Here is a 13809-nt window from a genome sequence, read left to right on the forward strand (position 1 = left end):
GCTTTTAGGAGCCTACTAAGCTTTTCCTGTTTCTTTTCACTGCATTTTTAAACACCTCAGTGTTAATAAAAAGCTGACCTTTGAGTCTTCCTCACTTAGTATTTTACCAACTTCTACTCTGAACAGGTTTTGTTGTTTTTGGCTTGTGCATTAACAGATTGGGAAAAATAATCAGATTAGTACATTTTCACTTGACGGATCTTTGATCATGTCCCCCAATGAAGAAAATCAATCCCATTATGGTCACAAGCTGATTTCTTATTGCAGCTTTAGTTAAAATATAGGGAAATTTAATTATAACAACAGTTTGCTTTTTCACTCTATATACTTTTTATGGTATGTGTTTCAGACCTAAACTGCAGCCAAGAAAATCCCCATCTGGATGAAACAAACAGAAACGTACAGCGTTTGTATCGACAGATTAGAAGAATCATTGCTTTTTATATTTTTATTTTAAATGTCATCCAGTCTTTTGTCTGATTTGGTGTTATAAGTGTGCAACAATCATTTATGATTCTGGGTAAAAATCCAGACTGAATCCTGACCGGTCTTTAATGTGCAATACATAATAAAATCCCAAAGGATTTATAATCCTGTTTAATCAGCCAAGCATGGCCGCCACAGGCCTTTAAACCCTGAGATTTATCTATTTTCCAGATTGTTTAAAATGGTTCTTGGCCGCTGTAATCAAACCAATCTTTATAATAGAAATAAAGCCTTTTTATTTATTCAGGGACCCTGTGGAGTGATTCATTCTATTTTTTAACGCAGTGCTTTTGAACAACATTCCTTTAGGTATTTTTAGCTTTTTGTTTTGGACCACTTATTTGAGACTCTACGGATGGTATACCCTTATTTCCTGTGTTATTTCCTTTATTCGTGTTTGTATAAATGAACTGCTGCGCTTAAATCTGAGCTGGTCCATGTGTTTATGCATTTAGGAGGAAAGAGATGAGTGGCGGCGATTTCAGGCAGACCTCCAGACAGCGGTGGTGGTGGCCAATGACATCAAAGTGGAAGCTCAGCAGGAGCTGCGCAGTCTCAGGAGGCAGCTGCAGGAGGAGCAGGATCGCAGCACGAAGCTTTCTGCAGACCTTCAGGCCATGCAGGGAGTCAGGTACTATCCTCATCATGATCCCCTTTTTCCACCCACACAGCCATCTCCTCCAGCCTCTTCAGGATGCAGTTCTTTTCTCTACGTATACAATGATATGACAAGCCTACTAGAGTCCTGCCAGATCTCAGCACATCGCCATTCTTCAGATAGTCGTCCCAAATGATCAATACTCTAAAGAAAATTTTGTTCAAGAGGTTCCTAAATTTTCTGCCTCTTATTAACAGATGTTTTTTTCCTTGACATAAATAAGAGTTACAGTGTTTATGATTCTCGGATTTGGCAGACTCTGTAGGTCAATGAGCCATCTCCTGCAGTTTAATTTTCCCTCTCTATATTTACTCCTTTTTAAGCTGCTGCCCTTCCTCTTTCCCTCTTTAACTTATATTGTGATGTGTAGCTAAGCAATTCAGTTTCACATTCAGACCTTGAAGAAGGTACACAGCTCTCTAGTCATCCATCTGTGACATAAAAACACATACTACACCAGTTTATCTCTTTTTTTTTGTATGGTATGCCCCGCTGTATGGTGTTGGGTTTGTAAAGCATAAAGTATTTTTTCCCCATTTATAAATGTTCATGTCACAGCCACAAAATTAAACAGATTTTTTTGGAGGGTGAATTTATGTGTTAGAGCAACATAATGTAGTAGATAAATGTGAAGAGATAGAAATGTAATGAAAAAAATGGTTAAATTCTGCCTTGCAATGTTTTCTGTCAAAACCCCTATTTGGTAACTTCAGAAAGTTCTTGTTTAAGGAAAACATTCCACATTTCTCCTTATTTTTATATGTAAAGATATTTTAAAAACTCAGATTTTCTGTCAGCTTAAGAAGTTTGACGCATTTCATCAAATCCCAACGAAATACATCGAGGTTTGTGGTTGCAGTGTGATAAAAGACTAAAAAAGTTTAAAGATTCTCCTTGAAAGTGCTTAAAAACAAGCATATCTTTGGTTTATGTATGAATATAAGAAAAAACTGCAACAATATAAAATTTGTGGTGGTTTCTAATCGTCGATCATCAGTGTAGAAGAGTCTAGCTGCTTGTCTGATACTGATTCTAAGTCTTTAAATCAGTAAAGGAATTAGAGAACTTGTTTGAAACCAGAAAAAATACTTCCTTTAACATGGGGTAAGGTAGAGAATTTAGTTATTGGCGCTAGACTATATCTCTATCACCAAACTTTCCCCAAGAAAAGATGTTATGCTGCGTCCGCTCCCCACCTCCATCAGCTCCCTGCGGTGTCTCTGTTAACGATGTCCATCTGACGAGCCTGGAGTCCAGGTGAGTTCCCAGTCAGCCTGTCTCCCCATGCCTTGTGTGCTGCTGATGCTCACTGACCTTCCTCTCTGTGCTTGGCTTCACGCTGTCCCTTCAGCCTGTCTGACTGTCTGTTTTCTCCATATGCTGGCTGACTGCACCTTTAGGGCTACCATTCCTCTCCGGTCTGCTTCCTTTGGCTCTTTTTAAGTCTGTAGTTCAAGTAGATGTATCTGGTGCCACCTGCTGTTGATTTTAATGAATAACATTCCTACTTTTTTGATGAAAAAGCAGGATGAGATGGCTGCACTGGCATGACTGGACTGAACTCATGCTGTTTTTACGATTCAGATACATTTCCATAGCGTCTCCATCACAGGGTGATCTGACAGAATGAGTGTTTTTAATCTAATGAGGTGTGCATGGAAGAGATGAGAAAAAAACCAGAGGTCTGGCTTTTCAAAATAACATTAAGAAGCAGTTTTGTTTTGTTTTTTTAGACCTTGTATGTTATGGATTTTAAAATGTCTTCTTTTGTTTTGTTTTTTTCAGGATGAGCACTGGAGCCACTTTTGATACCAAGACTGCAGTCGAAGGGCACTAGAGAAGTTCCCTCATCCCAGCATCCTGTGAAGAAGACAGTGTTATTGTTGCACTTATATTTTGTGGAAACCAGTTTTCTTTTGAGTCACTGTGCAGAAGGACTATTTGCCACAGCTTCATCTTTCTTATATGGCCTAATTATTTTTGGGGACTTTTAAAAAAGAAAAAAAAAGTACAGTTTTATTTTCTCACTGCATACTCTGTGTCCGTATTGTTTCTTGTGTTGTGGACTACATGTTTAAGAGACTTCTTTTTTTGATGTGTGAAAATCTTTTGTGCCTTTTGAGAAAGTTGAAAAGATGGGAAAATGTTAAAAACCGTTGTGGATAAAATGCCAAAAGCTGTTTAAGGGTCGGTAAAGCGTTTGGATTTTACCATCATTGCAAGAGCAAGGAAACAAAAACCAGTTTGTAATATTTCTTCAACCCCTGGCAAAGATATGGACTCACTGCTGCATGAGGAGCTTCATTCTCTTCTTTTTCTCAGCTAAAACGTGGGTCAAAACCAGCTTTACTTTAGAAATCATTCCTGCTCACAGCTTTACATCAACAAACCGTAAAAAAAGCAATTTGCTGAAAGAACAACCAAACTAGAGCAGAAATTAAGCCAAAACACAAAAAATATATAAACATTTTGTATTTATGATGAAAATCCATAGTTATCAGTACATTCACTCCAAATGGTTCACATTATGTAAAACTATATCCTGTAAGGTGCTTTTTTCTATCCAATTACAAATCAAATATCAAAAGAATAAATGTGAACAAAATAACTTGTAATTATACAACTTTTAGTTTCATCACCACGGCGACTTCTGCATACAGTGCCTTGACTTTGGTGCATTTTAGGCTTAAAACATAAAGATCTAAAATTGTAATTATTTTTAAAGAATCAGCAACAAGTGGGACAAAAGCATGAAGTTCAATGAAATTTATTGGACATTTGAAACTTTTAACAAATAAACAGAGAATTGTGTGTGCAAAATGATTCAGCCCATTTAGTTAATACTTTACAGCGCTACCCTTTGCTGTTAGTGCAGCTGCAAGTCTCTTTAGGTTTGTCTCTATCAGTTTTTCACAATGAGAGACTGAAATTTTTGCCCATTCTTTCTGCTAAACAGCTGGAGCTCAGTGAGGTTTGATGGAGGGTGCTTGTGAACAGCAGCTTTCAGTTCTTTCCACAGATTCTAGATTGGATTCAGGGCTGGACTTTGACTTGTCCATTCTAACACCTGGATATGTTTATCTGGACTGTTCCACTGTAGATTTTGGGTGTTTTGGATCATTGTTTTGTTGGAAGATAAATCTCCGTCCCAGTCTAAGGTCTTTTGCAACAGGTTTTCTTCCAGAATGGTATTTGGCTCCATCCACCTTTCCTGTCCCTAGAAAGCAGGCCCAAACGATGATGCTGCCACCACCGTGTTCTACAGTACAGTGGGGATGGTGTGTTCGTTCTGATGAGCAGCGTTGCTTTACGCCAAAAATTTGGCATTGTTGCTAAAAAGTTAGATTTTGGTTTCATCTGGCCAGAGCACCTTCTTCCACGTTTTTTCTGTCTCCCAGGAGGCGTGTGGCAAACTTTAGACGCGGCTTTTAATGGATATCTTTAAGAAATTGCTTTCTTCCATAAAGGCCAGATTTGTGACTGATTGTTGTCCTATGGACAGAATCTCCCACCTCAGCTGTAGATCTCTGCAGCTCTTCCAGAGTGATCAAGGGCCTCTTGGCTGCATCTCTGATCAGTCTTCTCCTTGTTTTTTATAAAAATTTAGAGGAACGGCCGGGTCTTCGTAGATTAGCAGTGGTCTGGTACTCCTTCAATTTCAATATTACAATTAGAACAGTGCTCCTTGGGATGTTTAAAGCTTGGGAAATCTTTTTGTATCTAAATCCAGGTTTAAACTTCACACCATTATGTTGGACCTTCCTGGTGTGTTTCTTGTTCTTTATGATGCTCTCTGTGCTTTAAACAGACCTCAGACACTATCGCAGAGTAGGTGTATTTATATGAGACTTGATTACAGGTGGATTTTATTTATCCTCATCAGTCATTTAGGTCAACATGAGATCATTCAGAGATGCTCTCTGAACTTCTGGAGATAGTTTGCTGCACTGAAATTAAAGGGGTCAATTAACTTAGCATGCCCCACACTTCAGTTTTTTATTTTTTTAAAGTTTTAAATATCTAATAGATTTCGTTCTATGTTATGATTGTATCCCACTTGTTAATTCTTCACAAAGAATTACACTTTTATATTTTTATGTTTGAAGCCTGAAAATGTGACAAAGGGTTGAAAAGTTCAACAGAGCTAAATACTTTTAGCAAGGCACAAATACAGATTTGGGATCCATCACTCTGGGCCTCACTTTTGTTGTGAACTGGTGCTATATAAAAAGGCTTAACTAAAATTGGACCAACTTTATTGCCATTTTGTATACACAGAGTGTATGCAAAATGAAATTTTGTTTATACAGCTTTACAACGGTGAGCAGCAGCTTAGCAGTGAAAAAGAACATTTCTATTTGTTAAGTGCAGCCAAAATTAACGGAATATTCAGCCATCCTAACAGCCAAGTCATTTGGCTTTAGGACACTAGATGATCCTCTTGGTCTGAGGTAATTGCCTCAGCTGAAAAAAGTAGGCTGGTCTCTGCCTCAAGTGGGCGAGTATACTTATCGATGAATCTTAATCATGAAAGAGGACGAAAGTAGCTGTACTCCAGGCACTGCTCTGATATATGCTGTGGGGAAGGAGAGAAGCAAGAAAATGAAATTATCTTTGTGTTTTGATCCTTGTGAAATATGGAGCATGACTAAAATGTGAAAGTCAGGGTTGCAAGCAGCTGGAATGAAAGATAGGGTCAGGAGTACCTCTGAAGGGAAGCTTGAAGTATTTGATCATGATGCCTCCTTGGTTTCTACCTTAGTTTTATTTATTTGTTTAAGTTGGTAGACCTTAGAGCTGACTGCAAACCCACCACAGTAACTAAATGTCTCTTCTGGACAGTTAAAAACTCATCCCTGCTTGGTTTTAGCAATCTTTAAAATGGTCTTATAAAGTATGCATCCAAGTTATGGTTCGTTGCTTCAGTTCGATCCCAGCTGATTTATTTGTTCCTCAAACATTTGCTCCTCTTTCTGTCTTTCATTTTCAAAGCTTATGACATTTCTATGACTTCCTGACATTTGCTATTTTTTTAATCTATGTGGATGACTCTCTGTTTTACAATTGTACCCTTTCCATTTTATTTATGCTTCCTCATGGATGTAGACACAGCTACCTGGGAGTGACAGAGTATCTTCCACCACATTTCAAAGATGATTTAATTTTTTTCTCTCTGCTGTTTCAGCTGACACTGCTCTTATGACCAGCCACAAATCAACTTGTAGAATTAGATTTCTTCACCAATTTATTTTAGAAAAAGATGCTTTTTTCTCACGTCCTTTTGATCAGGAAAAAAGTGCAATTAATTAACTCTGTCATGTAGTCCTTAGAGGCTTTGATATAAACACTGACAACTGTTCTTTCTTCTTATGTCGCTGGAATACAGTGCAGTTCCATCTTGTAACCTCTAGATGGCACTGTGCGTCTCAACATTTACATAGATCTGCTGTTTTATTTTTTGTTGAGAAAAAAATGATTGTTACATACATTTTATGATGTCATGCCAAATTTATATGTAGCTTAAACATTTAAACAGTTTACCTCTGGACCCATTTTTATTCTATTAAAACCAAAATCCTTAAAATTAAAAAGTCATTGACCAATAAAACTGTGTCCCTGAAATATTTACAATAGTTAAAAATGATCTATCTTCTATATTCCAGCTTTTTAGAAAAAAAAAAAGGATTTTTAATGAATTCTTATACTTTTGACCACATGGTTTAAAAGATTCAGATGAATGAAATGGTTTTCCTTTTAATATAGATTTTTCTCACACTCTTGGAACACATTGTAGGGTTTGAAGGTGCCAAATATCAGGTCCTTCCTACCAACAGATTTTTAAAAAGCCATATTACGCAGCCACAGTCAATGGTACTGGTGCTCAAGCTTAACTTATGAAAGACGAGATGAAATGTTCAAAGGAATCCTTTTGTTCTGGTGAGAGGTTCGTGTTGTGATCATTTATTTTTGCCGACTTAGGCTTGGCTATTTTTATTTTTTTCTGTATTCTATGTAAATGTGACTGTTGTTCTTTCGGTCAATGAATAAACAAAGTTACTCCAGGCCTTTGGCTTTTGTTAATACATCAGACTACTCTACAGACCACTCATAAAAAAAATCAGTGATCTCACACATCACATTCTGCAGCCTGAAATCCACTTTGTCTGGACCAGCGTGTGAAAAATGACTTCATTGCACAGTCGGGTTAGCAATCCTTAAAATGAATACAATACATGCAATTTCTTCATAAATTATTCACTCCCCTTTAACTTTGTACATTTTCTTGTTCAACCATAAGTTCTTGTGTATTTTAATTGGTTATTATGCAATATACAAAGTGGAATACTTGTGAAGTAATAGAAGGGAACGTTCATTAGCAGAGATGCACGGTTACAACATGAAGGTACCAGGCCCTCAGATTAGTTTTTGTCTTTCTTTTACACCCACTTACGGTAAAGATATTATTGATTAGGATGGTTAAGCTTAAGAGTGAGTGCGTTTATTATGATAAAATGAAAGAAAAGGGCTGACGGAGAAAATGTCAGTTGATTTGATTCCCTGCATTTATAGAAAGAGCCGTAAGAAGTCTTGGTTGGAGTAGATGATCCTCACAATCTAACTCAAATTGGGAAAATATGAGAATTGTGTGAGTGGATAACAAACCAAGCACATCACACAGAACACACCATGAGGCATGTTCATGTGGAAGAATGAGTCCCTCCCATTTGTCTAAATACAGATTAATCATCTGTGCAGGATTTACTTAGAAAACTGAATTAAAATGTCCACTTTGTTCAGATTTAAGATAAGATTAACCAAATTGACTTTTTCTTCCACTTTACAGTTATGATGAACAATTATGTGTAGATCTATGGAATGAAATATCAGGGAAGCTATATTGAAGTCTGGATGTTTGTGACCAAACTAGAAAAAGTTTCAAGGATTTCTAAATACTTTTGTAAAGAGCTGTTCCACTTCATCTCATCAGAAAAATAATTGCACTTCCCATCTTCAGAACATGCATCATCCCAACATCAGGACTTGCATGAAGGGTTTGGATAGTCCAGTCGTAGCCCAATCACCACCACCGATATGTGTTGCTTGACTCTATGCAGCAATCCTGTTTGTGTCTGCCAGGTCCCAAGATGACGAGGGGAGAGTGTTGGACTCCAGCAGCAGCAGCCAATGGTGTAGCACCTCCATGATCCCCAGCACAGCCGCCGACGCCAGCGAAGATGCCAGCTCCGAGCCTGGAGCTACTGTCAAATCCCTCATTAAGTCCTTTGATACGGTCGGACAGAGTGAGCACGAAGCACCTCCACACACAGACGCAAACACTGGCCAGGCATCCCATCACATCAGTGTAACTGTAGAGGAGAACAGCTGATGAGCTGGTGTGGTCTGCAGCATGCCTCTCTGTCATTCCTCTGAGCTGAGAGGGAATCATTTCACAGTCATAAAAATAAGATGTGCTTTCAATCTGGGATAGATGAGGTGTTACTACACCTTTGCAGATGGTTTCTTTCAATGGTTTTACTCTCAGAATCTAACAAGGAGTAAAAATTACAGGAGCTGCTGTTTCTAAATTCATAGTAACACAAAGATTTAAGAAGTTTCTGTGGGCCTCTCCGTCATTTCCTTTAGAAATTGAACCACTACTACGATAAAAGTAACTAGGACTAAATTACATAGAACCTTGCAATTTATCTACCTGGATCTAATTTGTGGGATTTCAAACGAATCACATAATGGGGATTAATTCTGACTTAAAATATAGATATAAAAAAGATGTATTTGCAAAATAAAGATTAGGAGCATATAGCATTCATATTTATTTTGTCCAGTCATACTTTTTTTCTACAAGCTTTCCACCCGTAAAGCTGTACTCTGTCCAATGATTTATGATAGCAATGTGCATCACAAAGCCTTTGGCAAACTTACCAGTCAGACTTTAGGCTTTAATGTGATTTCTCATGGCTTCCTTTATGGCGCTCATTTCAGATTTATGTAGGGTATAACTGATAGATGTTCTGTCTTCACATGATTTTGGGATCTCTGCTGCTCCTCCAGAGCTACCATGGGTTTATAGGTAATATTTTCTTTTAAAGTACATCAATAACCATGTAATAACAGTGCAAGTTACTAGGTAACAGGAAAAACTTTATGGAGAAGTTTGGTACGTGATGTGCTTCAAATAGGAGGCGAAAAAGGTAAAGTCAGACTTCTTAGCTTTCAAACAGTTATTATTACCATGTAACTCATTCATTTCACTGACAGCAATAAATTGATGTGTTATTATCTAGTAAAATGCAGTTTATTACTGAACAGAAAACCAAACCTAGAAGACAGCAAGCCAATCTTCTTAACTAAACTCCTATTTATATGTAACTTGAGTTCATTTTTATAAGGCTTTCATTACCTGATCATCAGTCACAATATACTTTGTTAGCCAATGGTAGGTGGTGGCAAATAATATAAACTATTATGTGGTAACCTAATGGTAATCACCGACCAAACATCTCCATTGTTATTTAGTAATATTTTTTTTTTTTTTTTTTTTTTTTTTTTTTTTTTTACAGTGTCCTGTCTGGCAAGGTGGCAATAAGAATAATTGTCTTGATGCCAAAAGGAGCCCAACAGATTTTACTTTCACAAGTGTAGCGGTATCGCAATTGCCATACCGCTCCACTTGTTTCATGTATATAAATTGCTTTATTATAATTATGCAGGGAGTTTTACAGTTCATATGGACACTGCAATGTAAGTAGAGCAGAAAAACAGAAGAAGAAGAAGGAAAAAGAAAAAGAAAAAAACAGGACAAAAGATGAAAGAAAGAGGAGATAGGAAGGAGACAATGACAAAACATTTTCAGTCTGCTTCAACACCTGTAATGAGATGGAGAAAAAAAAAAAAAAAGAAGAAAAAAGAACAGCACAACCAAAAAACATGGTACGAGATATACAATAAAGCAAACACCTTGAAACTATCACTAAAGTAATATTATTAAGTCTGACATGTACTCTGTGTTACCTGAAGATATGAATGTGGGGTTTCTGTTTGGAAGTGAATCTCTAAGTACCTGAAGCCTAGCACCTGTAGTTGTTTGTGAGGGTGAACTTGTGCATGTAAAGTTTTAACCATAGAAAAAAATGCTCAATAGTGGTTGTGGAGAGCCGGAGAGGCACACCCCCCAGAGCACTGAGTCCAGCGCCGGGAGACCCAAAGCCCCAGGCGCCCAAGGGGACCCCAGAAGCGAAGGCACCAAGGCGGGGCCAGCCCCGGAAATCAGACCCCACCAAGGCAGGAGGAGAGACAGCCACGAGGAAGCCCCCCAGCCACCGCCATGCCGGCGCCCCGGGGAGCCGCGGGGACGAGTCCGCGGGCCCCGCCGGCAGCCGGCCACCCCGAAGTAGGGCCGGGCGCCGAACACCAGCCCCCCCACGGCGCCGACCGAAACGCCCCAGCCCCACAGAGCACCGAAACACGCCCCGCCCCCCCGCACCAAGCCCCGGCGACCGGCCGCAACACCCACCGCGACCGCACCACCCAGGAAAACACTAAGACGGCCCCGCCCCCGGCCGGGGCCCATGCGCATCCGCCGCGAACCGGCCACGAGCGCCGCGGGACCCCCCCCAAAACGCCCCCCCCGGCCAAAAGCCCAGCCCCACCCCACCAAGACCGATGCCAACAGCGCGCAACGAAACACACCGCGCACAGAATCAGCCCGAGAGCAGAAAAGCCGCCTGGCGCAAAACCGCAAGAGGAGCAGACCGCAGCCGGCGCAACCACCCCCCCCAGCAGCCCGAGGGGCAGCACAAAGCCAGAGCGGAGCGAACCGCGCCGCCCCCCCCACCGGACGATGCCAAAGCAGCCCAGCCACGTCCGCCACCCCCCCCGCAGCCCGCACCAGGCCCCGACACGCGGCCAGAGCAGCTCCGCCGCCCCGGCCCCCCACCACGCGCCGGTCATAGCCACCCCAGGCCCACACCCGCCCCGCAGCCCCACCCGCCGCGATCAGTGGGAACAGAGCAGCCCCGCCATGCCTCCAGGAGGGAAAACCCACCCGAATACCCAGCCAGCGCAGCCAGCCCGCCCAGACCGGCCCCCCAACACTACCCCCGCCGGAGCCGCCCGGACCCCCACACACCAGCGGCGCGCCGCCAGCAGGACCCCCACCCAGCAGGCCCGCCTGCCCCCCGAGAAAACAGACATGCCAAACCCCCCAAAGAAAAAAAGAGAAAAAAAAAAAAAAAAAAAAAAAAAGGGGCCCCCACAATGCGACAGCGGACACCAGACACCGACCCGCCCGCAACCGCTCCCCCCCACCGAGGAAGAGAAAAAAAAAAAAATAAAAAAATAAATAAATAAATAAATAGGTAAATAAATAAATTAATTAATAATTACAATTAAAATAAATAGGCAAGAGGAGAAGTGCGAGCGGAAAAACCGGAGCCCAAAACAGGACCCAAGACCCGCACCCCACCATGCCGCGCAGCTCCCCCCCTCCCCGAACCGATACCACAGAACCGGCATAGGAAAGAAACACCGCCCAGGAACCGGCATCGTAGCGAAGGCACCGGCACCGACCCCGAAAATCCCCGAACAACACCCAGCCCCACCCCTTGTAATATACAATTGTAATAATTAAGGTAATTACCATAAAATTATATACCTTAATTTTAGGGTAATTACCAAATAAAGTTTTTCTTGTTACCAAGTAATATTGTATTACTTGCTATGTTATTACCATGTTATTACAATTTTATTGATGTACTGTAAAGAAAGTGTTACCGGTTTATTGACTTGGGTTTGGTTTTACTATTTCTATTTTAAAGGTGGGTAAAGCATTGTTCTTTTGGTTTCTTGATCATAATAATGTTTTCAGTCCAACTACTTTGCTGCTGAAAATCTACAAATCTAAGCTGTTGCACCATAAATGATTCTGGATTTTACAGATGGACCTTCTCATGCAGTTCAAGCGCCTTCGTCCCTGAGGAGCCCGCTTAGTGGGATCCCCGTACGCTCTGCACCAGCTGCAGCTGTCTCCCCCAATCAGGTATCTAATATCACAAGTTTTAAACACTGAATCAGCTTTAAAACTTGATGGAACTGAGCTTGTTCCTCCTTTCTTGGCATCTTTTCAGAGACATTCCTACATTAAACCATTGTCAAAGATGCTGGAAAAAAGAATAAACCGTGGCGACTTCTCTAATCCTCGAGGTATGTAATACTCAGAATGGTTTTGAGACAAAGTAACAAGATTAAAATGAAGCCAAAATCTTTAGTGCCCTATTTTATCAGACATCGCTCAACGACCCTGTACTAATATTCTGGTTATGTCCCTATGAGGATCACCGTCCCCCACACATCATGACCGAAACATGATGATTGGGAAAACAGTTTATACTACTGTAAGGGTGCAGGATGTCTTCAATACGTAACGTGGCCATGTGCTGTAAAATATTAAATAATAACCTCCTTTAAGGTAGGTTTTTAATGGAATCATCGATTCACCTCCGACAGTGAAACTGACCTAAAACATACTTAATACTAATATTAGAATATTGCAAACAAATGTTTCTACTCAAAGTAAGTCAAATATGTGCAAATCAAGTTTTATCTTTTGTGTAATGATTTTATTTTTTTGTTGATATTTGTCTCTATAATAAAAATGAACCTACTATTAAAAATAGAAACTGCTCATTCCTTTGTTACTGAACAAGCTTAGATATTTAACAGGGGATTGATCACTAATTTTCTAGTTTTATTATGGCGCCTGTGTGATGAAAAAGTCGGCATCATGCAATTTGGAGCTCCTCCCAATCTTAGCTGTGATAATAAGTCTCCTAAAGTTATCTTCTACTCTTTTAATTTCAGTTAATTCAGCTGATTTCCCTTTAAAACCAGTCACTACAGTATTATACTCCTTATGACATTTACAGTCTGGTCACTAGTTTTTTTTTAATTATTATTAATTTATTGAATCAAAACACTTAGCTGAAACTTAATAGAAATATTAAAAACTTTACTGAACGGATGTGCATTAATATAGCTTTAATGTTAGAGTTGCATGATGTGTTTAATCATTATTGCAATGCGTTTTTAGTGTCCACCATGTTGCTGTCGTAAGGTTCTGCTTTTGATGCCATGCATTTATGCTCTGCATGTCATTTACGAATCTGGTTTGTTGCACAGATGCTCTATGTCCTTCATTATCATTCTGAAAGGGGCCTAGTTGGGTAGTTACCCATTTGAAAAAAAAAAACACTAAAAACATGTATAATCTTTGAATTAAATCATTTATGCTGAGGGTTTATACTGATGGTGTTTACTTATTTAATTTTAACCTGAAAGAAATTGCTTTGAGCAACATCAGCAGTAATAAACATTACTGTACGCCACCCGTCGCCATCTAATGGTAAACTTTTTCCCATGAGCACCTTGGCTTTAATCTTTGATCCGTTCTGATACAGCACTCTGGAAATGGCCAGCTTCTTCAGCGATTACTTTTAGCCAAACTAGAATAGTAATCTCACCTTGTGATGATCTGTGGGATGAAACTTGTCAAAGGGACAGCATGCAAGCAGAAATGTCCCAGAAGACCAGTGCACTCTCACCCAGTGAGTGGACACAGCTGACCATCAGATTTTATTGTCTCCTGCTAA

General features: G+C 40.1%; 1 protein-coding gene across 1 annotated transcript in view; it reads left to right on the forward strand.

The window, feature by feature from the left end:
- specc1 (sperm antigen with calponin homology and coiled-coil domains 1) overlaps window positions 1–13809 on the forward strand; it is a 110417-nt gene that overhangs the window by 44660 nt on the left and 51948 nt on the right. The window contains exons 6-9 of the mRNA XM_038297610.1: window positions 942–1117; window positions 8282–8445; window positions 12100–12200; window positions 12289–12364. Of these exons, the coding sequence (XP_038153538.1) occupies window positions 942–1117; window positions 8282–8445; window positions 12100–12200; window positions 12289–12364 (517 nt within the window). The remainder of the gene's footprint in view (window positions 1–941; window positions 1118–8281; window positions 8446–12099; window positions 12201–12288; window positions 12365–13809) is intronic.

The sequence above is a fragment of the Cyprinodon tularosa genome, unplaced genomic scaffold, assembly GCF_016077235.1.
Source record: "Cyprinodon tularosa strain WSP-4 unplaced genomic scaffold, ASM1607723v1 ctg392, whole genome shotgun sequence".
In the NCBI taxonomy this organism is placed as follows: Eukaryota; Metazoa; Chordata; class Actinopteri; order Cyprinodontiformes; family Cyprinodontidae; genus Cyprinodon; species Cyprinodon tularosa.